This window comes from Enhydra lutris, unplaced genomic scaffold (genome assembly GCF_002288905.1).
Source record: "Enhydra lutris kenyoni isolate GAN:26980312 unplaced genomic scaffold, ASM228890v2 scaffoldscaffold27, whole genome shotgun sequence".
Lineage (NCBI taxonomy): Eukaryota > Metazoa > Chordata > Mammalia > Carnivora > Mustelidae > Enhydra > Enhydra lutris.
The window spans coordinates 25,227,584-25,249,387 of record NW_019154111.1 but is presented as its reverse complement, the minus strand read 5'-3'; the positions used below and the strand labels follow the sequence as shown (position 1 = coordinate 25,249,387).

General features: G+C 40.0%; 1 protein-coding gene across 3 annotated transcripts in view; it reads left to right on the top strand.

Annotated features, from left to right (window-relative positions):
* Positions 1-3,232: 3,232 nt before the first annotated feature.
* The window catches only part of LOC111151961 (MyoD family inhibitor domain containing), an 87,520-nt gene continuing 68,948 nt past the window's right edge, over positions 3,233-21,804 (top strand). Inside the window, exons 1-2 of one of the 3 annotated variants that reach the window (XM_022510209.1) lie at positions 3,233-3,419; positions 3,695-3,875. In XM_022510209.1, coding sequence (XP_022365917.1) covers positions 3,791-3,875 — 85 coding nt within the window. In that variant the 5' untranslated portion in view covers positions 3,233-3,419; positions 3,695-3,790. Of the gene's footprint in view, positions 3,420-3,691; positions 3,876-11,166; positions 11,261-21,804 lie in introns of those variants that run through there. The other 2 variants (XM_022510208.1, XM_022510210.1) reach the window with 2 other exon arrangements.

The window sequence follows — 21,804 nt, the reverse complement described above, 5'->3', positions numbered from 1 at the left end:
TGTGCTTACATGACATGTTCATCTTGGGCGCTCATAATTTCTAGCCAGTGAAGTACCATCTATGTGCTTATATTCCCAGGTCCTATTCAGCAACCTTCTGGATGCTTCCAATTAGCTCTCTTGCTAATTCTCTTGCTAGCTCTCTAGCTCTCAGACACCACATGATTTGCATGATTAATTCAGCAGATTTTCCCAAACCTGTTTTTTCTAGATGTTTCAATCTTTGTGGGTGGTATTGCCACTTTCCACCTAGATTCAGAAAGCTGGAAGTCACCTTTGATTCCTCTAACTCCCTACCTTATATCTCTATTTGGTTTCACTGCCAGCATCCTCCCTTGCCTCCTTATTGGACTCCTGAACTCTAGTCTCAGTGCCATTGGACTTATATTGACTGTTGTCAGTTCACCACGGATGCTTGGCTGTTCTCCACTCTCTGGCCTGCCACCCTCATGGCTCCTTCTACCTGGGGCAGTCTGTTTCTCTTCTTTTCACTTTCTCCTTCTGGTCTCAGCAGAGACATAATTTTTTCCAGGAACTTTCTCTTGACCAGACTGTATCTCCCTGCTAGGTTACTATCCTAGCACGCCAAAACTTCCCTTGCCATGCTTCTTAGAAAATCTGTTGTTAAGGGATTGTGTAACCATACTTCTTCTAGGCTGTGAACTCCATGGGCAGTGGTCCCACTTATCATCTTCATTGCTATGTCCCTGGTACCCACCACAGTGCCTTCTGCCTCCATACATATTTGTTGAATAGAAGAATGAGAGAATGAGGGCGTGGAGTGCTGCTCATCAGGAACCAGGCTAGGTGATTAGTCAAACTGAACAAATACAGCAAGGGATGGGGTAATTGGGAAGCTTGGGGAACACTTAAGAGCCCACACTTAATTTCTGGTCTATCCGATGCCACATTTATACCTTCCAGAGGGAAGACTTGTATCTGCCTAAACAATTGAGATAATCTGCCTTATAGTCAGATAGGTCTGAATTCTAAATTTTAGCAATGAAATCCTGGCAAGTTAGTGGTAGAGCCAATGTAAAAATTCATTGAGAAAGTTTGTGTAAAGTACATGTATGGTTACCTGGTATGTTGATGTGGCCGTTGTGATCTTGCCATCATGCCATGCTCCGTGTAACCCATCGAAATGCTTCTGCTGTGTAATAACAGTTAACACTTTTGAGCACCTGTCCTCCTATCTGACATTCTTCCAAATGCTATATGAGAATTATCTTTTTATAGTTTTAATTTCTATTTTAATTATTTTATAATTATTTTAATAATTATCCCACTAGCCCTTCTGGGACTCTGTAAAGAGTTTCTCTTACCATCCTTATTTTATGAGGCAACCAAAGCAGAGAGAGAGTTTGACTAAGATGCCCAGAGTCACACAGCTGAACAAGATACAGCATTTGACCATCAAGGTGATTATACAACATAGCCTCTTATTTATTCCTAATATTTTTATTTGAATTTTATTTCTTTCCCATTAAGAAGACGTTTAAATTCAAGGATTGACTCACATGTGTGCAACACTAAGTACTCTGCAAAATTACCAAATACTTATCACTGACTGTGACTTTCCAGAAGAGTGGTATAACTTCTTGATATTCATGGACTTTACCATCTTTGTGAGGGGATCAGGAAAAAAAAAAAAAAGCAAAGGAAATAGTAAGAAAGGGCTAAAACAGAATCTTTCAGAGTGGTTGCCTTCTTCCTGTTTCTTTGATTGCAGATAACTGTGCACTATATAGTGATGCTTTGTAAATGTTCATTCTTGAGTGGTAATGCAGTGATCTTCAGAACTGATCTGCTTCCGTCAAGTAGATTCCACAGTCCAGGCCCCTGTACAAGTTTTCAGGAAACTTGAGGCACTTCTATGCACACCATATCTGAAACCTCTACACTAAAGATAGAAGAAAAAAAATGTGTTAGTCCTAAGTCAGAGAAAATGTCATTTGTTTTTTGGTGAGCATAGTCTGAATAACTGTCATCAGAAACTTGAAAGACTGTGCTTTTCAGGTTTAATTGAATGTTTGGTTGCACTGACTCTAAAGAAACAGATCTTCTCAATTAGTTGAGTACTAATACCAAGGCCCCCTGATTCCTAAACCAAGGAGCAAACCCTCAATTCCAGTTGGTTTTTTTGAAGAAATGAGATTCTTGAGATATTATGAGTGATATACCTAGAAAGATCTATCCGGTGCACATTTTCTTCCATTTTTTTGTAACATGGCTGTGATTCCTCTCTTGTCCTAGAGATTTGAAGAATGAGTTTGTTCTACCTTTTTACAAATGAATTCTGCATTTCACTTACAATGAATGAAAAAAAGAGCACAGGTTATGTGAATGTATTATTAAAATACTTTATATCTGCAAATTACTTTGTACTTGTTATTCTAGGCTCGTCAGGTTAAGCTACAATCAGAACGTCTGAGAGTTCCTTGGCTTTTGACTTCCGACCACAAGTTTATCTCGCCACAGAAGCCATTCAGGGTGTTGTAGTCCTGGCTTGGGGCCCTGGGCTGCAGTGTCCTCTGGGGCGTCAGTCTTGTCAGCCTGACTTCAAGCACGTGCAACTGGTTTTATGGAACTAGGATCCTGTTTGACCAGTATCAAGGCTTGAAAAAGAGAATAAAGGTAATTTAAGAGGCATAGAGTAAGAATTTAAACACTCTGCTAAGGGGCACAGTTTCAAAACCACACTTCTGCTATCCCATCTGTAAAGTTCGATAAACATTTGTACTCTTTTTGGTTTTGCATTGTCCACCCTAAAGGTTTCTCCTTCATTCAGATAGTTCCCAGAGCTTCAGTAGGTCTGGGACAGGATAGGGAAGAAAGGCTGGGAGAGAGGGATTGGGGTGAGTATGGCCCGGAAGATGCCAGGGCAGCCAGGGACCAGCCAACTCTCTCCTTTCTCCCAGCCCTTAGAAGAACCCCTTGCTCTGAGCCAGCCCATTCAGGCTTTGGCCTCCTGACCCAGAGGGCTTGGGCGAGAGGGAGCCCACATTGTACCGCCCCCGGGCTCGGGCCACCCGCCAAGAGTGATCCGGATATGATGAAAAAGAGCAACAGAGGAAAAGTGTTTCAGGAGTGGAGGGGGTTGGACGGGGAAAAGAGAGGCAGAAGGGGAAAAGAGAGGCAGAAGGGGAACAGTCCCCCTCCGAGGGGAACGGGCCGGACTGAGCTGGCTGGAAAGAGGGGGCGGAGAGCTCGGAGTCAGAGGAACGGCCGCTGGCGCACTTGCCGCCACTGCAGTGTCTGGGCTGAGCCGGAGGGAGGCGGGGAGGGACGCGCCGGGGCGGCCGCCAGCGCTGCCAGGCCGCTGGGGCAAGATGCCGCCGCTGCCAGAGCTTTGCTAACTTTCCGGGCGGAAGAGGAGGAGGAAGAAAGGGCTTTGAGAGAGTTGGGGGGATGCTGAGGTAGGTGGTGGTCGGCCCGGCCAGGAGGAGGATGAGGGGTTTGGTCCCCTTCCCCAAGCTTCCAAATCCAGTCTCCCTTCCCCGCCCGCCTTCAGCGCCTCCCTCCCCACTCCCACCCCCACTGTCAACGCGCGGGCTAGCAGTTTTCCTCCCGGGTTTCAAATCAAAACTTCTCTGGGGTGGGGTTTGGGGGAGGGAAGCGGAGGGGGAGGGAATGTCCCGTAAGGGTGGTGTGCTGGTCTCTAAAAACACTTTTTTTTTTTTTCCGCCAGAAGCAGTCAGTCCTCTGCACCCAACACCTAAGAGCCCTTCGGTCCGCCCCCGGGGCGGAGAGCTAGGCGGCAGCGCGGCGCGGCTCCGTGGCGCGGCCCATGTCCGGCGCGGGTGAAGCCCTCGCTCCCGGGCCCCAGCGCGGGGCCGAGGCGGGCTGCGGCCGGCTGGGCGCCCCAGCCCAGGGTGAGTGCCGGCTTGCAAGTTGCAAGACGCTTTGTCATTGTCGCATTTTAAAAATTTGTTCACACGTTTACTGATCGGGGGCGGAGGGGTGGAGGTTGGTGCAGGGAGGACGGATTCTCACCTCGTAGTTGTGAACTTTTGCACAGTTACTGTTACTCAAACAAGTTCTCCAGGACTCCTGCCCCAGATCAACAACCGGATAAGAGGGCGGGATCCGCTGGTCCTTCCACTCCCCCTTCCTTTGGTTGCGGGGGGGAAAGGGGATGACATGACTGGTCTTTCTTAAGCATATGCATTTTGGGGCCTAAGACTCAAATATGTGGGATCCCTCCCTCCCCTGCTTCGCTTCGGTTCTAGTGTCTTCATCAGATCCCGGTGTGCTGCTGCTCTCTGACCAAGTATGCGCTCTTTGTTCATCTTTCTGTTTATTGTGGGCCACCCTGTGACTCCGTTGATGATCCAGGTTTCTGTGACCCACTGCTTGGGAATGACTCTCACAGATGTTTCAATAACTGTTTTGTTTTGAAATAAATATGCTTTAAAAGAAACACTTTCCAAGAATTAATTAGCTCCTTTGTGTTCTTCCAAAGTGTAAACACAGGCAACCTATAGAGAAACTAATCTTGTTTCTGGGAAACTTCCCTAAGAAGCTTATAAACAAGTCAGGCAGTATCTTTTTTCTCTTGAAGGTAACCTACTTCAGGTCTTCGATGGCAACAGTGAACAAGGACCTTACTCTTCAGATGCATTTTCCTCTAAGCGTGGCTCTGATTTAAAAAGTTCTGATATTGATATAAGCTAAATGTTCCAGATCTCAGAAACCTACTTTATACTCTTGATTTTAAGCATATCTGATAGCTTTTCTTTTCCTTTGACCATAATGTAGTGAGCTTTTTGGGATTTTGTTTTTGTGATGGCATTTGTGTTTGTTAAGGCAGCAGAAATGGAAAAGAAGAAGTTAATGTTGAACTCAGAAAAGGTTTTGCAGAAAACATCCATGACTAAATTAGAATGTTCTGGCATTCAGGGCTGTTAAATTGAAGTATGTTTATCATTGCCTTTTGCTTCTAAACAGTCATTTTTTTCTGAAGAACAAATAGAACGAATCAGAGAGCTAGAATGATCAACATATTTTCCCAGAAGCAGCCCACGTTCTTCACTCTGTATTGCCAACATAGTCATTTTCTTGTTGGGCATGCCCTTCATAGTCTTATCGACTCATTGATGTTTATGTTCACACGTGAGCTGTTAATCACTCTTGTTAAACGATGCTTATGTCAAAATCCACATCAGATATACTACAAAAACAGTTGATTTGACATAGTGATATCTACAGTGTCCAAGTTTAATAATGCATCTTCAGAGTCAGAACTTGCAGTGGTACTAAATATACCTGTGCAAATGCAATGCTGTAGAATACCCCAGGATCTGGCATTAAGAAGTGGTCATCTAGAATGGTCTGAGGTGCAACTGACTGCATACAACACCTACATTATCAGTGTGGAAACTGTTGGACTATATTATACCTGAAAATTGGCTTATCCTTCACAACGTAGTTATATGGTGCTTTTTTACTAGTTTATCTTTGACTCACAACATCCTTTAAATAGGCATCAATTTAATTGTAACCGTAATACAAAGTTGATCTTTTAAGAAAAAGAATTCTCAGAATCTTGTTATAATACTGTGTCTCAAACAAGCAGATTTCATAAAGTGTATTGAAAGAAAAAAAAAATTGAGCCAGTAGGTAGAATAAGAGCTTCAAGATGCTGCCTTCCATGGTTAGGTTGGTTTTACTGGTAAAGACATTAGTGAAGAGAGCAGCTTTGCTCACAGAGCACTTAACTCTCAAGCTCTTGCTTGAGTTGTTTTATCCTCTTCCTTCTGTCCTTGGATTCTTTTATCATCCTTTCAGAAGAACAATTTAATGATTCTCTGGTAAGTTGTGGGTGCTTAGTTAATGGAAACTTAATTTAAAATTTTTATATATTGAAATCAGTGAGAAGAATGGAGTGTTGTAAGAAAATTAGCGGAAAATACCTTTTCATGAGCGGGACATAGAAGGTCAAGTCTTAACTTGTAAACAAAGATACATAGATGACAACATAAAACCTATACATTTATTACTGGATTATGAAGAGCTATCCATACTGCTAACTGAGGACCTATAATGTTCAGGTTATAAGACATTTTAGGGGGTCTATAGTGAACTCACCATCAACTCTAGCATTCCTTTCTCCATTCTTTCAGGTGGTTAGTTAGACCCCAAAGTGTAGCTCGTTTTACTCATCAGCATTCAGAGTTAGGAAGGTTTTTCTTATTAAAAGCATAGTTCTCTTTCTTCAAAATTTCTACTCTTTTCCTGTGATTCTGGAAGGAAAATTCTATTACTTTGAAAGCATTAAAAGTATTTTCAGTGTATTTTGAAAATTGTTACAGAGCAAGGACATAAGCTCATATGCTCCAGGCTGTGAGAGGGAACCAGGACCCAGGATGGATGTCAGAAGAGAGGGAGCAGCAGGCATTGTGGGCCATAGGATGGCTCATGGGCCAGGAGGCTCCAGCTCATTGTTGCCATTTGGGCTAATATCTTCCAGTATTTCAAGAGACACTGGAAATACAGGTTTTTATGTATCATATCTCCCTGATTAAAAGTTGGCTATTGATTAAATACATTCTTTGTCCAGGCCAACAAACAACTACACTTTCAAGCTGGAAATGGCCTCTAGGCAACTGATCTGTTATCTCTGTTACAGAAAATAGCACGTAAACATATAATTATGCAGAGAACCTGTATAAATGTCTTAGTAGGTGAAGGATGAGTAATACGTAAATCGTATTCATCGTATATCATCCTTCACCTTAGTAGATGAAGGATGAGTAAAATGTAGTATCATTTTAAGAGAGAGTGGATCCTAATATGTTGTATGTTAATTAATTGAATTTAAATTTAAAAGATGTGGATGTTGTGTATGTGGTTCATCAAATTGTCATTTTTTTCTTTTTCAGATTAGACATTTTAAAATTCATTGTGTTATCAACATAGAAAATATAAGTACTTACCTTTTGGTGCAATAGTTACTAGAATCCATACAGCGGAAAGAGCTTTTTAATTAAATACTTCACCCATACATTTGGGACTTGTAACCAGAGGGTTTTTAGAAATAATTTTGTCCAACTTGCTCAATTTTTAGAAAGGTTGCCCAAAGAACTTAAGTGACTTGGCCAAGGTCTTATGCAGTCAGTAGAAATCAGGGTAGAACCACAAATTGTGGAATATATGTCATTGTGATAAATGTGGTTGAAGGAGAGAATACAACTGTTTCCTACGGCTGGATGAATTAAAGATAATAGGCTTTGGATACTGTGAATCATTTGAGCCTGTTCCAGTCCCTGCATCACGCCCCCCACCCCCCACACGCCCTCTTGCATTAGCCAAGACTTAGACTGTTGGACTGTGAGTGCTAGAATATACTTTAATGTGATAATGTGTGATTTAATGCACTCTTTTCTCTTGGGAGAGTCCTCTGAGACTATTAGGCAGACTTTTCGTAGCAGGATGCAAAATGCCAGTGAAGTTAATTAAAAATAATTTAAAATAGAAGCTAGGGAGAAAATCTTTGAGTTGAAATTACATAAGAAGAGCTTCGACTTAGAAGAATAGCTGAGTTGTCAGGAGTTTATAGTGGCTAATCAGATTTCCTTTATGAGAAGCCTGTTTATTTCATTTTATGCAGTTTATGCTTATAATACTCATGTTCTTCTATTTGTATCATATTGTTTTATCCTTCTGGTTAAGGATAGCATTTCTCAAAGTGTGTCATCTTTGGATAGCTTCTGTCTCTGGTTCCAGTCGCGGATGACCGTGTTTCCAAGAGATATTTGGCAACATCTGGAGGCCTGTTTAGTAGACATGCAGGGAGTGGAGTGGGTCCTCCTGGGATCTAGTGGGTAGAAGCAAGGGTTAATGCAAAATATCTTAGAATGCACAGCACAGAACAGCTCCTTACAACAAAGAATTATCTGGCCTTAGAATGTCAGTAGTGTTGAGATGCTATCCTGATCTCTCGAGGCAACTGACATTTTTGGTCCCTCTCTAGACTTAAAGTGTCCATTTCTAGGTGGAAGGCTCAAGAATCTTCACTTTTAACAGGCTCCATGTGCTCTTTATTTCTGGTTGGAAATCATTGTTTTAGAGTCTTTTATCTGTAGAAAGACAAGTTATCATAGATTTCTAGTAAGTCTCTCTTTTTTTTTTTTTAGTAGAAAGAATTCAGAAAGCTTTTAGAAAGTCTCTTTTTCAAGTTCCAAATTTTCAGTGCTATCACTCTGTATTACTGGTCTTCAGCATTTTTATTACCTACCCAGTTAATAAAAATAGTGCTGAGTATTCATCTTCAAAGAATTTTCTTAAATTTTGTTTACCACCATACAAATGTATTGTGTGTGAACATTAGAAAAGAAATACATAAATAAGAGTTGTAGGCAGATGAGATAAAAATAAGTGAAACAGATATTTTTATACTGTCTTCCACCATTTCAGCAGATATTCTTGTCCTGCCACCCTACACTTTTCTTTGGAGATCCCAGGATTATGGAATAATGAGGCAAAGATTGCATAATTTGCACGTTAGTTGTGTTCCTTTGTGAGCTGGAGTTTTGGAATCTCAGTGATCCTGTCTTGTAGAAACAGTGATCAATTGAATCTTGTTATGTGACAAGTACAGAGAGAAATAGACTGAATGAAATCAGGGTCTCACAGAACGATGGGGAAATACATACATTCACCCATAACTATCATGCAAGGTAGACTGATAGGTGCTATAACAGATGTACGAAGGAAGTGTGAAGGCAGAACATGGAAGTGAGAAAGTATCTCTAGCTGGGGCATTTGGAAAAACCTCAAGGGAAACTTGATTTGAGCTGGATGAAGAACCATGATCGCAGGACTCAGCTCTGTGAGATAGATGGTGGGAAGCAGAGCTTGGAGGGAATTACTATAGAATGCTAAGTACTTTGCTAAACCCATTGTATGGATTGTAGGAAGAAAGCAAGAGTGAAATAAGGTTGAGAAGATAAACTGAGATGATTTTGAGGATGGCCCTAATTCTCCATGGAAGTGTTTGAATATCCTTTACTGTGAACAGTGGTGAACCATTAAAAGTTCTTGAGAAAGGGAAGGACAGGACCAAGGTGGTATTTTTAGGAAAATAAATCTGGTGGCAGTACAAAGGATGGGGTTGGTGGGCGGGGCAAGAGTGAAGGTAGTGATTATCCAGGAAGCTATTATTGTCACCTGACAAAAGAGGACGCAGGGCAGCACCAGTAGGAGTAGAATTGAGAAAATTAGTTTAAGAACTATAGCAAAAGTAGGATAGAGTTCTACCTAGATATGAGAGCCCCTGGAAGGCTTTTTATTTTTACTCATCATCTGTGACTCCTAAAGCACAGTGTCCAAATTTTGTTGAATTCAATTGATATAATTGGACAACATATTTAATATGGGAGATGCTGGAAAGGTAAAAAATTAAGGTAGTCCACAGGTTTGCCATTTTGGCCTGAGTGGCAACATAGGAGGAGCTGTTGAGTCATCTTTTGATCCCGTTGGTTCCTAGAACTTATCCCTTGACAGGAGAGCCAATAAACCATGGAAAAGTGGAACTTGTACCTAGGAGAATGGTGAGGGTCAGGCCCCTAGGCTAAAAGTTCACCACCAGGTAGCTGATGGATGGGCACAAGAATGAGAGAGAGGACTGAGGGGCAGACTTGGAGGTATGGGCACTCTTAGGAGAAGGAAAAGAATGCAGAAGGACCATAAGGAGTGGTCACAGAAACATTAGAGGTTTAGTGGTCGTGGAAGATGAACAAAATTGCAGTCTGGTAAGGGAGAAGTATGGTGTATAGAAGGTTTCTGTTGGATGGGTAGATTTTGAACATGCTCATCACATGCTAATGGAAAGAAATTTAGAGGATAGAGAGATTGAAGATGAAAGTATATGGAGCATAGTGATGGTGTGATGGGTGTGTGTAATTGAAAGAGTAAAATTCTGGGACCAAATGGGACAGAGACCAGTCTTAGGAAAGTAGAGAATATTCCCTTTTCAGATGGGTATGGGAGAAAATGATGAATGATAATCTAGAGAAAGTTTGATAGGAAAAAGAGATTCTGGGAGGCCTCGATCTTCTCAGCAGAGTAGATTGTAACATTTCCTGGGAGCAAGACTGGGGGGTGGTTTTAGGATGAGCTGAGAAATTTGAGATGAGTGGAAAAGATTTCAAAGAATGAAGTATTCAAGAGGGATTCAATCTGGGGCAAACAAAAGTCTGCTCAGTAACACTGAGGGCTTAACTAAGAATGAATGGCATGAATTTTTAGTGGACAAGGTCAGCATGGTTGATTGCCTTTCTCAGCAAGGAGCAGGAAGGAGCTTGAGAATAGAAGCTGATAGAATGAATTTTTGGAATTAACAAAGGGTTGGAGGTTGGCAGGGTGGAAGCAGGGACAAGGGAGGAGGATTATACATGTGTGGGAAGAGTGTGTTTCTTCTAACTAATCTTGTGTTCTAGGGTATATGGGGAGCCAGAGAGACCAGAAGTGCAACTGGCAGGCAAAGGTTTCAGGGCAGCAAGAACTGTGTCTGTTGGCCTTGTTTGGTCAGTTAACATACAAGGATTTTTTATTTAAAAAAAAAAAAAAAAAATATATATATATATATATGTGTGTGTGTGTGTGTGTGTGTGTGTGTGTGTGTATAAATAAAATATATACATATAAAATATAAATAATAAATATACAAATAGTAAATATAATACATATAAAAATATACATATATATGTGTGTGTGTATATATATATATATGTATGTATGTGTGTGTGTGTATATATATATATATATGTATGTATGTGTGTGTGTGTATATATATATATATATATATATATATATAAATTGAATGACCTTTATAGAGCTAGTGGGGAAATTGGAATTTTTGGGTGTGTAAGAGTCTTTCCTGTTTCTTTGAACCTTATTTCCTGGATCTTGTTGAGGTGATTTCATGGAAAGTTCTAATAGCTGTGTGCAATTATTTTACCAGCATTATATTTTTATAATAATAAAAGATTTGGGGGAAATAAGGAAGCGTAAATCGACACAATCTAAAGTTAAGCCATTTGCAAATGGAAAATTAGAACGATACAATAAGCAACAACAGAGGATAACAATTCAACCAAATTGTCTTTCTGAGATAATGTAATTATTCTACCATATGTAAAGGCAAGGGATGTGATTTTTATGTTTCTGTTTCTAAAGGTCTTTATAATCAGTTTTTGTTAAGGGAAGACAGATTCTGCACTGGCTAGATTCTGGATGTTTGGCTACTTGGATGTTGGTGAGTCAGTGGAGCAGGTGAAGGACGCTTCAGTCCTTCCTGCTGACCTAATCTTACATGTGTTTGTGCACCAGTTTGTGCACTTTATCTTCGTGGCTCTGTCTCTTTTTCCCTTCCCTCTTCTCCTCCTTTCCCAAAGTTAAACTTTTCGTATCTTCTTTTCATGTCAGCACACGTATTCCGAAGAAGGAAAGCTTTTAACTTTGTTTTTGAAATCGAGTTGTATTTTAAAAGATTTTAATTTAATCAGTTAGGGTTCACTAAGTAGGAGCTGTGAACAGAGTTATTTTAACATTAATTTCGTTTGTGGTTTCTACTTGCAGTCCACTTCTGTTTTCGGATTCACACCCATGTGACCTGAAGTGAGATGATTCATATGCATGTGCTTTTATGCCTGAATTTTTTAGTCATTTCAGGAGTCAAGTCTGAAGTTAATTTTCATGCCAGTACATAGATTTCATTATTGACATGTTTGAAGAGAAACCCTGTTAACAAACATTTTTTTGTGTGCCTACTACGTACACAGTCCTGTGAAGATTAAAAATGTGTCATGCAGCGTTTGCCCACAAGGAATTTATAAAGTAGGCGAGAGAGAGAGGATGAGATATAAGTGTGCCAAATTAAATTTTAATTCCTTGTCTAAACATCAGTTGCACATTCCAACAAGAACCGTGTGACAGATGAGTTGATGGCCAGTTGCCAACTGACGGGTGTAGTTCTGGAGCATACAAATTCGGAGGTTGAATGAGAAACTCAGAATGGCAACGAGTCAGTTTTGCTGGGTTGGACTGCTCGTGAGCCCCTCTGAAGAACTCGCAGTTTGTAGGTCTTTATGGTTTGGATTATGCAGAGTTGAGCACTAAAAATAAAGCAATTTGTGGTTGAGTAGGTGACAGGCGCTCCGAAGGCAGCTGGCAGAGTACAAAGGAACTGGCTTCCCCTTCAAGATATAGTCCTCCTACTCTTTTCCGTCATGGATCAGCTCTTGATCTTTTGGGCTCTAGAAATGTGGACCTACTCTGTTCTTCGTTTTTCCATCATTTAAGCAACATGCATTTTCTGAGGGGTATTACTCTATTTCTCACCAAAATGCGAGATGAAATTACGGAGCATGGGGAAGGTGTAGGAGCTTATACTAAGATGTATACAACATGAAAATAACTATACCAATTTTTCATCAGTATGCAAAATGAATTTAATTTTTCTTGAGCTGAGGCATAGCATATTCAGTCTTTGTGTTGAAAGTATTTCTGGTTGGAGGAGATAAGGATTGGTGGCACTGGTAGTGGACACAGGAAAAAAAAAGTCTGCATCTGAGAGAAATTGGGAAGTTGTAAGTAGCTCAGTCTCATAATTGATTTTGTTGGGGCCGGGAAAAGAGAGAATTGAAAGATGAGTCTGAATACCATTAACCAAGATACGGACTATAGTTGGAGAAACAGGACAGAAGAGAAGTGATGACTTTTAAGAAATGTTGAGCTGGAGTTGCTAAAGATGTACTGATGTAGAGTTAACTTAAGATTTGTAGGTCAGGACATGGGAATAGGCCTAGAATAATGGATCTAGAAGTTTGTCTCCTAGAGTTGGTCATTATGGTCCCTCCTGGAAGTTAATGAGATTACAAAGATTATGGAGCCAGCATGGGTTGGTTGTCTTACAGGAGAATCCAAAGAAGGCAGTGTCTCAAAGAAAAGAAGCCAGGTTAGTGAATTCTATGAGAGGTTTCTAGTTTGGGCCTTTAGGAGAAGTACCAGAGAGGATAAATTCCATGACCTATAATCTCTATCATTCTGAAGTCCAAAAAATAAATTCCAGTACAGCTCTGATTCTCTCTCTTTTTTTTTTTAAAATGTTTTATTTATTTATTTGACAGAGAGAGAGTGATCACAAGTAGGCAGAGAGGCAGGCAGAGAGAGAGAGGGAAGCAGGCTCCCTGCCTAGCAGAGATCCCGATGTAGGGCTCGATCCCAGGACCCTGAGATCATGACCTGAGCTGAAGGCAGAGGCTTAACCCACTGAGCCACCCAGGTGCCCCCAGCTCTGATTCTCTTATCATTATTTTATTTATGGTTTCACTGCTCTGTGAAATGCTCTTCTCCATCCTCTGTCACTTAACCTATATCAGGATTGGACTCAAATCATAGCTGTGAAAAAGCGTTTGCAGAAGAACCAACCCCCTTTGGTTCACTTTTGATTTCCGTTGGCCTTCATTCTCATAACAGTACCATGTTAAGGGTTCATCTCCACCTGATAGAACTGAGAGGTAACAGAAAAGTTTTAGAATTGTGGCAGTTAAAACAGTGATCATGAAAAGACTAAAGATGGGTGTGTGACCTCATTTTAAGAAAAGGGGAAGATGTCAGAGTCCTCAGTTCCTTTTTGTCATAGGCTTAGTCATTTACTAAGCAAGAGAACTGCTGTAGATATGGCTTCTCTGTGTTCTCGCAGTCAGTAAGACAAAACTCATAATAGCTTTCTAGACAAGATGAAGAAGACTGTCCTGTCCATAAAGGTGGGCAGAACTTAAAAGAAGGCCCTGAAAAGCCACTGAAGAAATTAAGGGTGTTTAGCACAGAGAAGATAAAGACACAAGAGCAGGAGATATTTTCTAAGATGAGACTGTCACATGGAAGGAAGATTAGTCTTAGATTGCAAAGAGCAAAATACGATGAATCGGTGAAAAAGACAGGGAAGTAGATTTTAAGCCAATTGTGAGGAAAGTCTTTGAATTGTCACAACAGTCCCAGACTGGGGTGAGCGATGTGCTGAAGCTGTGTCCCAGTTCCTGCCTTCGCTCCTTGGGTTGTTCTCAGGAATATTTGATGGTGATAAGTATTCATCTGACTTCAGGTTATCAGGTTGGGTTGAGACCTCTAAAAGCCCATCTAACTCCAAATTCCATGAGCCCATGAGTGTTTGGTGTTAGCATGAGTATACTGGGTTGAAAGAACACAATTGAACATCTATTTGAAGAGGCGGGAGTTCACTAGGCCTCAGGGTAGGTCATCCTGAAAATATATCTTTAGGACAAGGAACTGTAGTTTAGATGTCAAAGGGAGGAGATAAAACGTGACTGAAGTAATGTGTCCTGGTTGCCAGTAGGAGCTCGCTGTCACCTCACCTCTCCCTGCTCCTTCTGCCGTTTATTTAGAGCCCCGATTGAGATATTACCGGAACTAAAGCGGCATTTTGTACCTATTCTTTTGCATAGTCATATTCAATTGTATGTTGATCTGATTGCGGAATTGTTTTCCACTGTGCTGTGTGTATAACCTGCTCTCCCTATCCCCACCCTGTGAACTAGTCCAGTCAGTGTCATTTGTATCACTCGTGCGTGTAAATGCACCTTAAGCCTCTGAATGCATAAGAGACCCTTTGAGGGAGTGCATTTTAGATTTTGCTCAGAAGTCTTAACTTTTCAAAATATTGGTAACAGTGACTCAATTCAATTGATTTAGGCATTTATGTCTGTAAATTTCATAATGACCTGTGCTTATATAATTTATGGTCTTTACAGAATTATGAAATTTTATGCATATGCTCATTCATCTGTTAAAAATGCTTTGTTTTTTTTTTGTTGTTGTTGTTTGTTGTTTTTGGACAATGAGATTTTGATCCATTCGAGAGCATTAGGCAAAGCAGGTGGTTTTGCTGTGCTTCTTGAATGTCATTGGGCTTGAGGGGTTTGTTTGTGTTTGGTGAGTGAAGAAGTAAAATTCCAGAGCCTCAGGTCTTCCTGAAATCTGCCTTATCTTTGGTTTTTAAAGGTTACATTTGGGAAGCATTTGTAGATTTCCACATTGTTCTGAGCCTCTGGGACAAACAGACCTAGATATTTTTACTTTTCCCAGTTATTTTAGTCTTGGATTACTTGAGGTTTCATAAACCGGAGCACACATAGATCACCTGAAATAATACGGGCATTTTAATGGAAGAGTAAAAATTGTTTAAAGCAATTTTGTTTTCAGAAAAAGGAGGCGTGAATATAGATTGCGTAGCAGTAAGAATATATATCTTATGTAAATTATAAATGATCTGTCATAGATTATTACCAAATATTAAGTTGAATTGGATGAGACCTAACATGCAGAAACCCCCAAATTTAAGTATAAAGAAAACTATGTATATTCCTTTTCTATATGAATATATGTGTATTTTACACTAAGTTTTATGAGGTTTTGTTAAGATTTCTGCCAAGCACCATTGTTTATATTAGTCTTTCATGAAGTAAGCAAATAAAGTCTGGATAACAAGTAGAAAATGTATTTGATGGTTGGTTTGTGCATTTAGATATACCTCTGCCTAGTTCAGCAGAATATTTAAGGCAGCTTATAATAGTACATTTTAAAAGAATATTAAAACATAATAATAGAAAATACAGGTATCTAGGAGATCAAAACATGGCAGAAATCAAAATGTACAGAAAGACTGTAGGGTCAGAGTCACTCAATTTTATCTATAAATTTGGGTCAAAAAGAAGGCATTTTTAAAAAATTTGATGTTCACTGTGCATCAAGGAAAAAAAAATATAGCTTCTCAGAGACCACAATAGTTTTCCTTATACTCAGTCTAGAAACAGATTTCTTACATGGTTTTTCACATAGGGATTATTGAATAGATAACTGTCCTCAACAGCTCCCATACGGTAGCTTTTTTAAAAGATTTTTATTGGGGCGCCTGGGTGGCTAAATGGGTTAAAGCCTCAGCCTTCGGCTCAGGTCATGAACCCAGAATCCTGGGATCGAGACCCATGCCAAGCTCTCTGCCTGGCAGGGAGCCTGCTTCCCCCCCCTCTCTCTGCCTGCCTCTCTGTCTACTTGTGATCTTTCTCTCTCTATCAAATAAATAAATAAAATCTTTAAAAAAAAAAAAAGATTCTTATTGTCCTAACAGTTAATGAAATACTAATAGCAAATATGGATGAACCATTATTCTGTACCAGAAACTCTGCTTCCCAGGCATGATTCCGTTTCTTTCCACATCCACCTTATGGGATAGATACTGTTGTTGGTCCTGTTTTGGCAAAAGTAGTTTTCCCAGGATCTATAGCTTAGTGGTGGACCCCAGGGCCCTGATTTGAGATCCTCTGCTCTTAACCACTTCTAGTGGAAACTATGGTTTAGAGATGGTATTTCTGTCCCAGAGAAACTAATGAGAGTCTTTTCCTTTGTCAGGAAGGAATCAGATACATCTGGACTTTTACATGACAATATTGTCTCCATTTCTTGGAAACCCGTGGCACATACAGAACTTTATGTTTAAAAGCTCATTAGTAGCTTTGACAAACTAATCATCCTTATGCAGCATGACTAGATTCTTTCACTATTATGTGCTCACAGCATTTAGCTATTGAGATTGTACATTTGCTTGATGACAGATTGCTGGAAAGAATATCCCTCTTCAGTAGTTGGAAGAGTTGTCGTTTAGGAAGGGTTACCTTTACCGTTTCTACCGACAATGGGCAGAACTGGGACTAGTTATAAATTACCCGGGACCAAATTTATGTTGAAAATAAAGTATAACTTGGTAATGAACCTAACTGACCGAGAGTAGGATGTGTTTCTTTGGAATTTTGAAGGGCTGAGTGTTGCAGTGGGTCTTTCTGCACTAGGTGTGGTATGAAATGAGCTGAGCTGCACGATGCTCTCTAGCTCTGACTTTGATCCTATTTTCAACTGCATATCTGTCTCTGAGACTCATTCTGTATTCTCATCAGTAAAATGGAGCTAATGTGTTCTTTAAAATATCATTGATGGTTCTGAAGATCAAATGAATATTATATATCAAATTCCTTTGAAAATTGCTAATGCTGTAATTGCAAAAATTCATTAATTTACTCTTTCCACAAAAGGAAGTGTTGTTTCATTTTCAAAAAGTTGTTTAACAACCATATACAAGCTGAGTGGCTGTTGTGTGCATAGAACATAACATAATGTTGTACATACATTATTATCGAATTTGCTTATTTTTAATGCTCTTCGAGTTTTCTTTTGTTAATCACCATTCAACTAGGTTATTCCCTAGCTCTCAGATAAGTAAAATTCTTACTCTCAAAGTTTTAAATTTGTATAATGTCAACTAAGTAAAATATTAGAGAATTTTTAATTAAATGGAAATTCTGTTTACCTGGTTCTTTCTCCTTCTTCGTCAGTGGGAATGATTGAGATTAGAGAGAGATTGCTTCTCACCATCCGTACCTTTCTTTAGAAAAATAACAAAGTTAAGAGTATTAATCCTGTAAGAAAGTCATTTCTGTGTAGGGCATATTGTATTTAAATTGATCGCTTAGAATTCTTATTATTTTCCTCTGATTCTTTTGCTTAATTCATGCTTATTATTTTCTTGGAGAATTAACTTAAATCTAATGCCTTACAAAGGCTTTTTTCCAATTTCCTCCACTCTATTCTGAGTGCCCTTCATTGTGTATATGAAGTTTTGGCTGTTCAGCCCCTTTGCAGAGTTAGAGTTACAGAATTTGGAGTAAAAAAAAAAGACCTCTGCAACCATCCAGCTCAATGCCCTCACTTCCGGTTGAAGAAAATGCGCCCCAGCCACACAGCTGGTCAGTTTCTGAGTCAGAATTATAACCCAGTTCATTTTTCATTACTCTCAGTTTTGTAGTTTCTTGTTTTGTGTGTATGCTGGGTCTGCCCAGCCAGAGGATTTTTTTTTTTTTGGTCAGGGCTGAGGTTTTTGGTAGTTGTTGGGGTTCCCCCCCACCACCCTAGCCAAAGATTCGTCTGTACTTCGGTATTCAGGGTAACTAGAATTCTTTGGGAAGCCAGCCTTTTGGAAGTGGCTGCCAGAAGTAGGCAGGTATTTTCTGGTCTAGTGTTATCTTTAAGGTATCTTCAGTTTTTATTTTAGTCTCTAAAACACGCTTCTGTAGTCATCTGTTAGTAGAAGTGATGAGTGTTCACTGTGCTTCAGGTTTTATATTCTCATAGTTGTTCCAGCATGGAGACACAACTGAATACCTCTGTATTGGTGATGAGGTCAACTTGCATTTTCTGATTACTTGGGATCCTTTGAGGAGGTGATGCAGAAAGCAAGGTCTGTATCTCAGTGTTAAAAAGGCGCTCCCGAGTTTTCTCTAAGTTGTGTAGAACAGAAGAACTTAGAGCAGTTTCCCTCACACCTGGCTATCTATGATGATGACAGAACTTCTCCTGTACCACCTGAATTGGGACCTCTGAGGTTGGGACCTGTGCATCTTGATGGTTAAGGAGCTCTGCGAAGAACGGCATTATTGAGCTGATGAAGGTCCCTTTTCAAGAAAAGATTGTTAAGTTAGCGAAGAGTGCTGCTTGGATACGCGTACAGAATTCTTGCAGAAAGATACAGACTGATCTCGTGGATCATGAAGTTACTTGATTACCTATGGGATGTGTGGGACATGTCTTTGGGGACCACACACTAGATGAATAGCCACTACAAACCTTCGTGAACCCAAAATGATTAAACCAGGACGGTGGCCCTACTTCTGCAGTTCAGAAGTAATGCCATAAACCTATACTGATCCTAGAAATCTGCTCTTTGAAACTGCCTTTAGGTCATCTTAGTGAGGAGTGGCTGACCCAAGGTATTGAAAGTTGTAGTAAAGTAGGTTCTGTGGCTGGACATCGTGGTGCTCATCTTATAATTGTCTATCAATTAATTCTTCCTCTGCCTCAGTGCATTTCTTTAGTGTTAGATGGAACTGTGCACCATTTATGAGGTGTGCACCATTATGCTGAATAGGTATTCCATTAAGTGTTACAGATACGTAAATAAAACAATATACATATGTGAGAAAGCTGTACAGCACTCTAGTGGTCACAGAAGTTTAGTTTATAGACGTGGAGAATTGGCAAAAGTCGACTTAATTTTTATACTTAAGACCTTTTCTGAGCCTTGCTTTGGGCTAGGTGCTGTGGGTCATAGCAAAAAGCTGAGGCCAACTTTTGGGCCAAGACATTTACTTTTCAAAGAAGGTGAAGCTGGATAGCCTGATGATTGTGATTTGAGAGTAATTACATTTTAGTGATTATATCTTGAACGTAATGGGACAGAGAGTGATAGAGTTCCCCTCAAGTTAAAAAAGAAAAACGAACTCTAGAATTTCACAGATCAGGAACCTTAAAAAAAAAAAAAAAAAAAGTGAGACTGTTCCTTAATAAATATTTAAAGCAGAGGGAACTTTATGTTCCTCTTACGAGTAGGTCACTACTGGACCCGTGTGCGTATGGACCACATGACATTTTCATTTATTCAGTGGAGAGTCTAGAGGGCCTGTGTTGAGCACTTGAATATTGGACATGATTCAAATGTGAGTCAAGTGTGTCTAGAGGCTTTATTCATACCTATTTTCTTTTAGTCAGCAATGCTTCATAATGCCCTGGTTTCATGAATTAATTTTAATGGAATTAAACTTGAACAGCTCAAAATTATATAATTAATTTCATTCAGCTTCAATTAAAGTTACTAATTGAATCAAGCCTACTAGCATGACACCTGGCGGCAGTTAGCTACATAACAGTAGCTGCAAGTATGTAGGACTGTGCTGATGAACTGGTGCATGGAAACTAGTGAGTCTTTATAAAAAAGCTCTTCTGTTGATAATCTCAGAAAGGCCTTGAATTGACTGTAACAGTGGAAAGACTTCTGGAGTTGTTTAAAAAAGTCAAGGTTTTAATTGAAACGAACACCTCTCAGGAAGATTACATTTTCTCTCGGATAATGCTGAGTAAATGTTACATAAATCTTCTAGAACATATTGGTTTAGCATGCTTCTGATTTATATTTTACTGCTATCTGAATGTGGTTTTGCTTTCTGAAAATACTTAGTATTGAAGACCCTGCTTTTTTTCAGAGACTTTAGCCTCTGGATTTAGTCCTAAGAGGGTGTCCATTTATTTTCATGTGTTGAAATGTGTTTCATGGCAGAACTTTTCAATTGTTGTGAAATCCCCATGGTACATGAGAAACTTTTGCATGTGCAGAAATTTTTTCCTTCCACTGGAAATGTTAACACAGTTGACTAACAACTTCTGTTTGAATCTCTTTCCTTTCCTTGCTTCCATGGCTTGACATCATCCAGCTTCTCGTCCTTCTCTGACTCCTTTCTAATTGTACGGCCCGTCTTGGTATTCTTATTTTAATGTATTAATTCTTCTGATGGGCCCATTCACTTAACTGGCTTTAGCAGTCAAATCGAGGAAGGTCACTGTTTCCAGCTATAACTTGATTTATTTATGATTTGCAAATTCAAATGTGCAACACTAAACTCATCCACTAAGCTGTAATGTCCGTGAAGGCCCGAGTCGCATCTCACAATTCATTGTATCCTCATTGCCTAGCACAAAGCCTAAACATCTACTGTGTTCAAATACATTTTTTAGATTAATAAATTATTCTTCTGGCCTCCAGGTTTTCCCAGTCAAATCCTGACCGAGAGGGCTCCCTCATCTCTAGTCCCATCCATGCAGAGCTCTAGTTTTAGATAGATAGAGAGATAGATAGAGAAATAGATCTAATTATATTCTCACATCCCCCTTTCCCATCTTGTTCAGTATATTCAACTCTGATCAAACTGGACTCTTCTAAGTCTCTATTTTAGTTTCCCTTCCTCTCTTCTCCCTCTTAGGTACATCCATACTCTAGTGATTCTCAGGGATATTAAGTGCAATAAAATTACCTAAGTGTCCCACACTCAAATTGAAATAGAGTCTTTGGTGGTGGGGCCCAGGAATCTGTGTGTGTTTTTTTAAGAGTGGCCCCAGGTGAGTTAAAGCGCGGTCAGGACTGAGGCACTGCTGTGCACAAATGTATTAATCTTCCTAATGCATGGCTCTGATAAGGCATTTCATAAAGCTTCAGTGGCTACTTTGACTTACTTATCTTGCCTTAAATTTGGTCCAGATTTCTCACCTTTGTGTGCAAATATCCATGCTGTGTCCCTAATCAAACCTTTACAGTCTTATCTCCTGATGTCCCTCTTAAAGTATTTCACACTCCAGAGTGTTGGAACCTTTTTGCTTGTAGAGTTTGCCCTTGCCGTTCTCCTACCAGGCATGGCCTTTCTCCCATCCCTGCTTTTAGAATTCCTACGAATGTTTTGAAGACCGTCCAACATGCACCTTTTTCTCTAGTGCTTTTCTTGAGCTCTGAATCGGGGTGAGTTTCTTTTTCTTCCTTCAAACGTCTTCAGTGCTCTGGACCTCTTATAACATGGATTTCACCTTGTGTTACAGTTAGCTTTTTGTCTGAGTTCTAAGGTCCCTAAAAGGTTTACTTTTCCTTACTGTTTTTCCCCCCGGGGACCCATAAACTCATGCATAAATCTCCCATCCTCAGTAGCCTCCCTTTCTGAGGATGCGGAACACAGTCATTGCCTCTTTCCCAAGCTTCCACAGAGAGAACTTTACACTTGGTTTCTATACCTTCTCACTTCTCAGTCCCTCCTCGTTCAACTGTGGTCTTTTAGCCCAGCCGTTCAGTGGATCTCTTCTCCTTTGGTGCTTTCCCTACCATGCCTGCCCCCTACATGTACAGACTCACTTTCA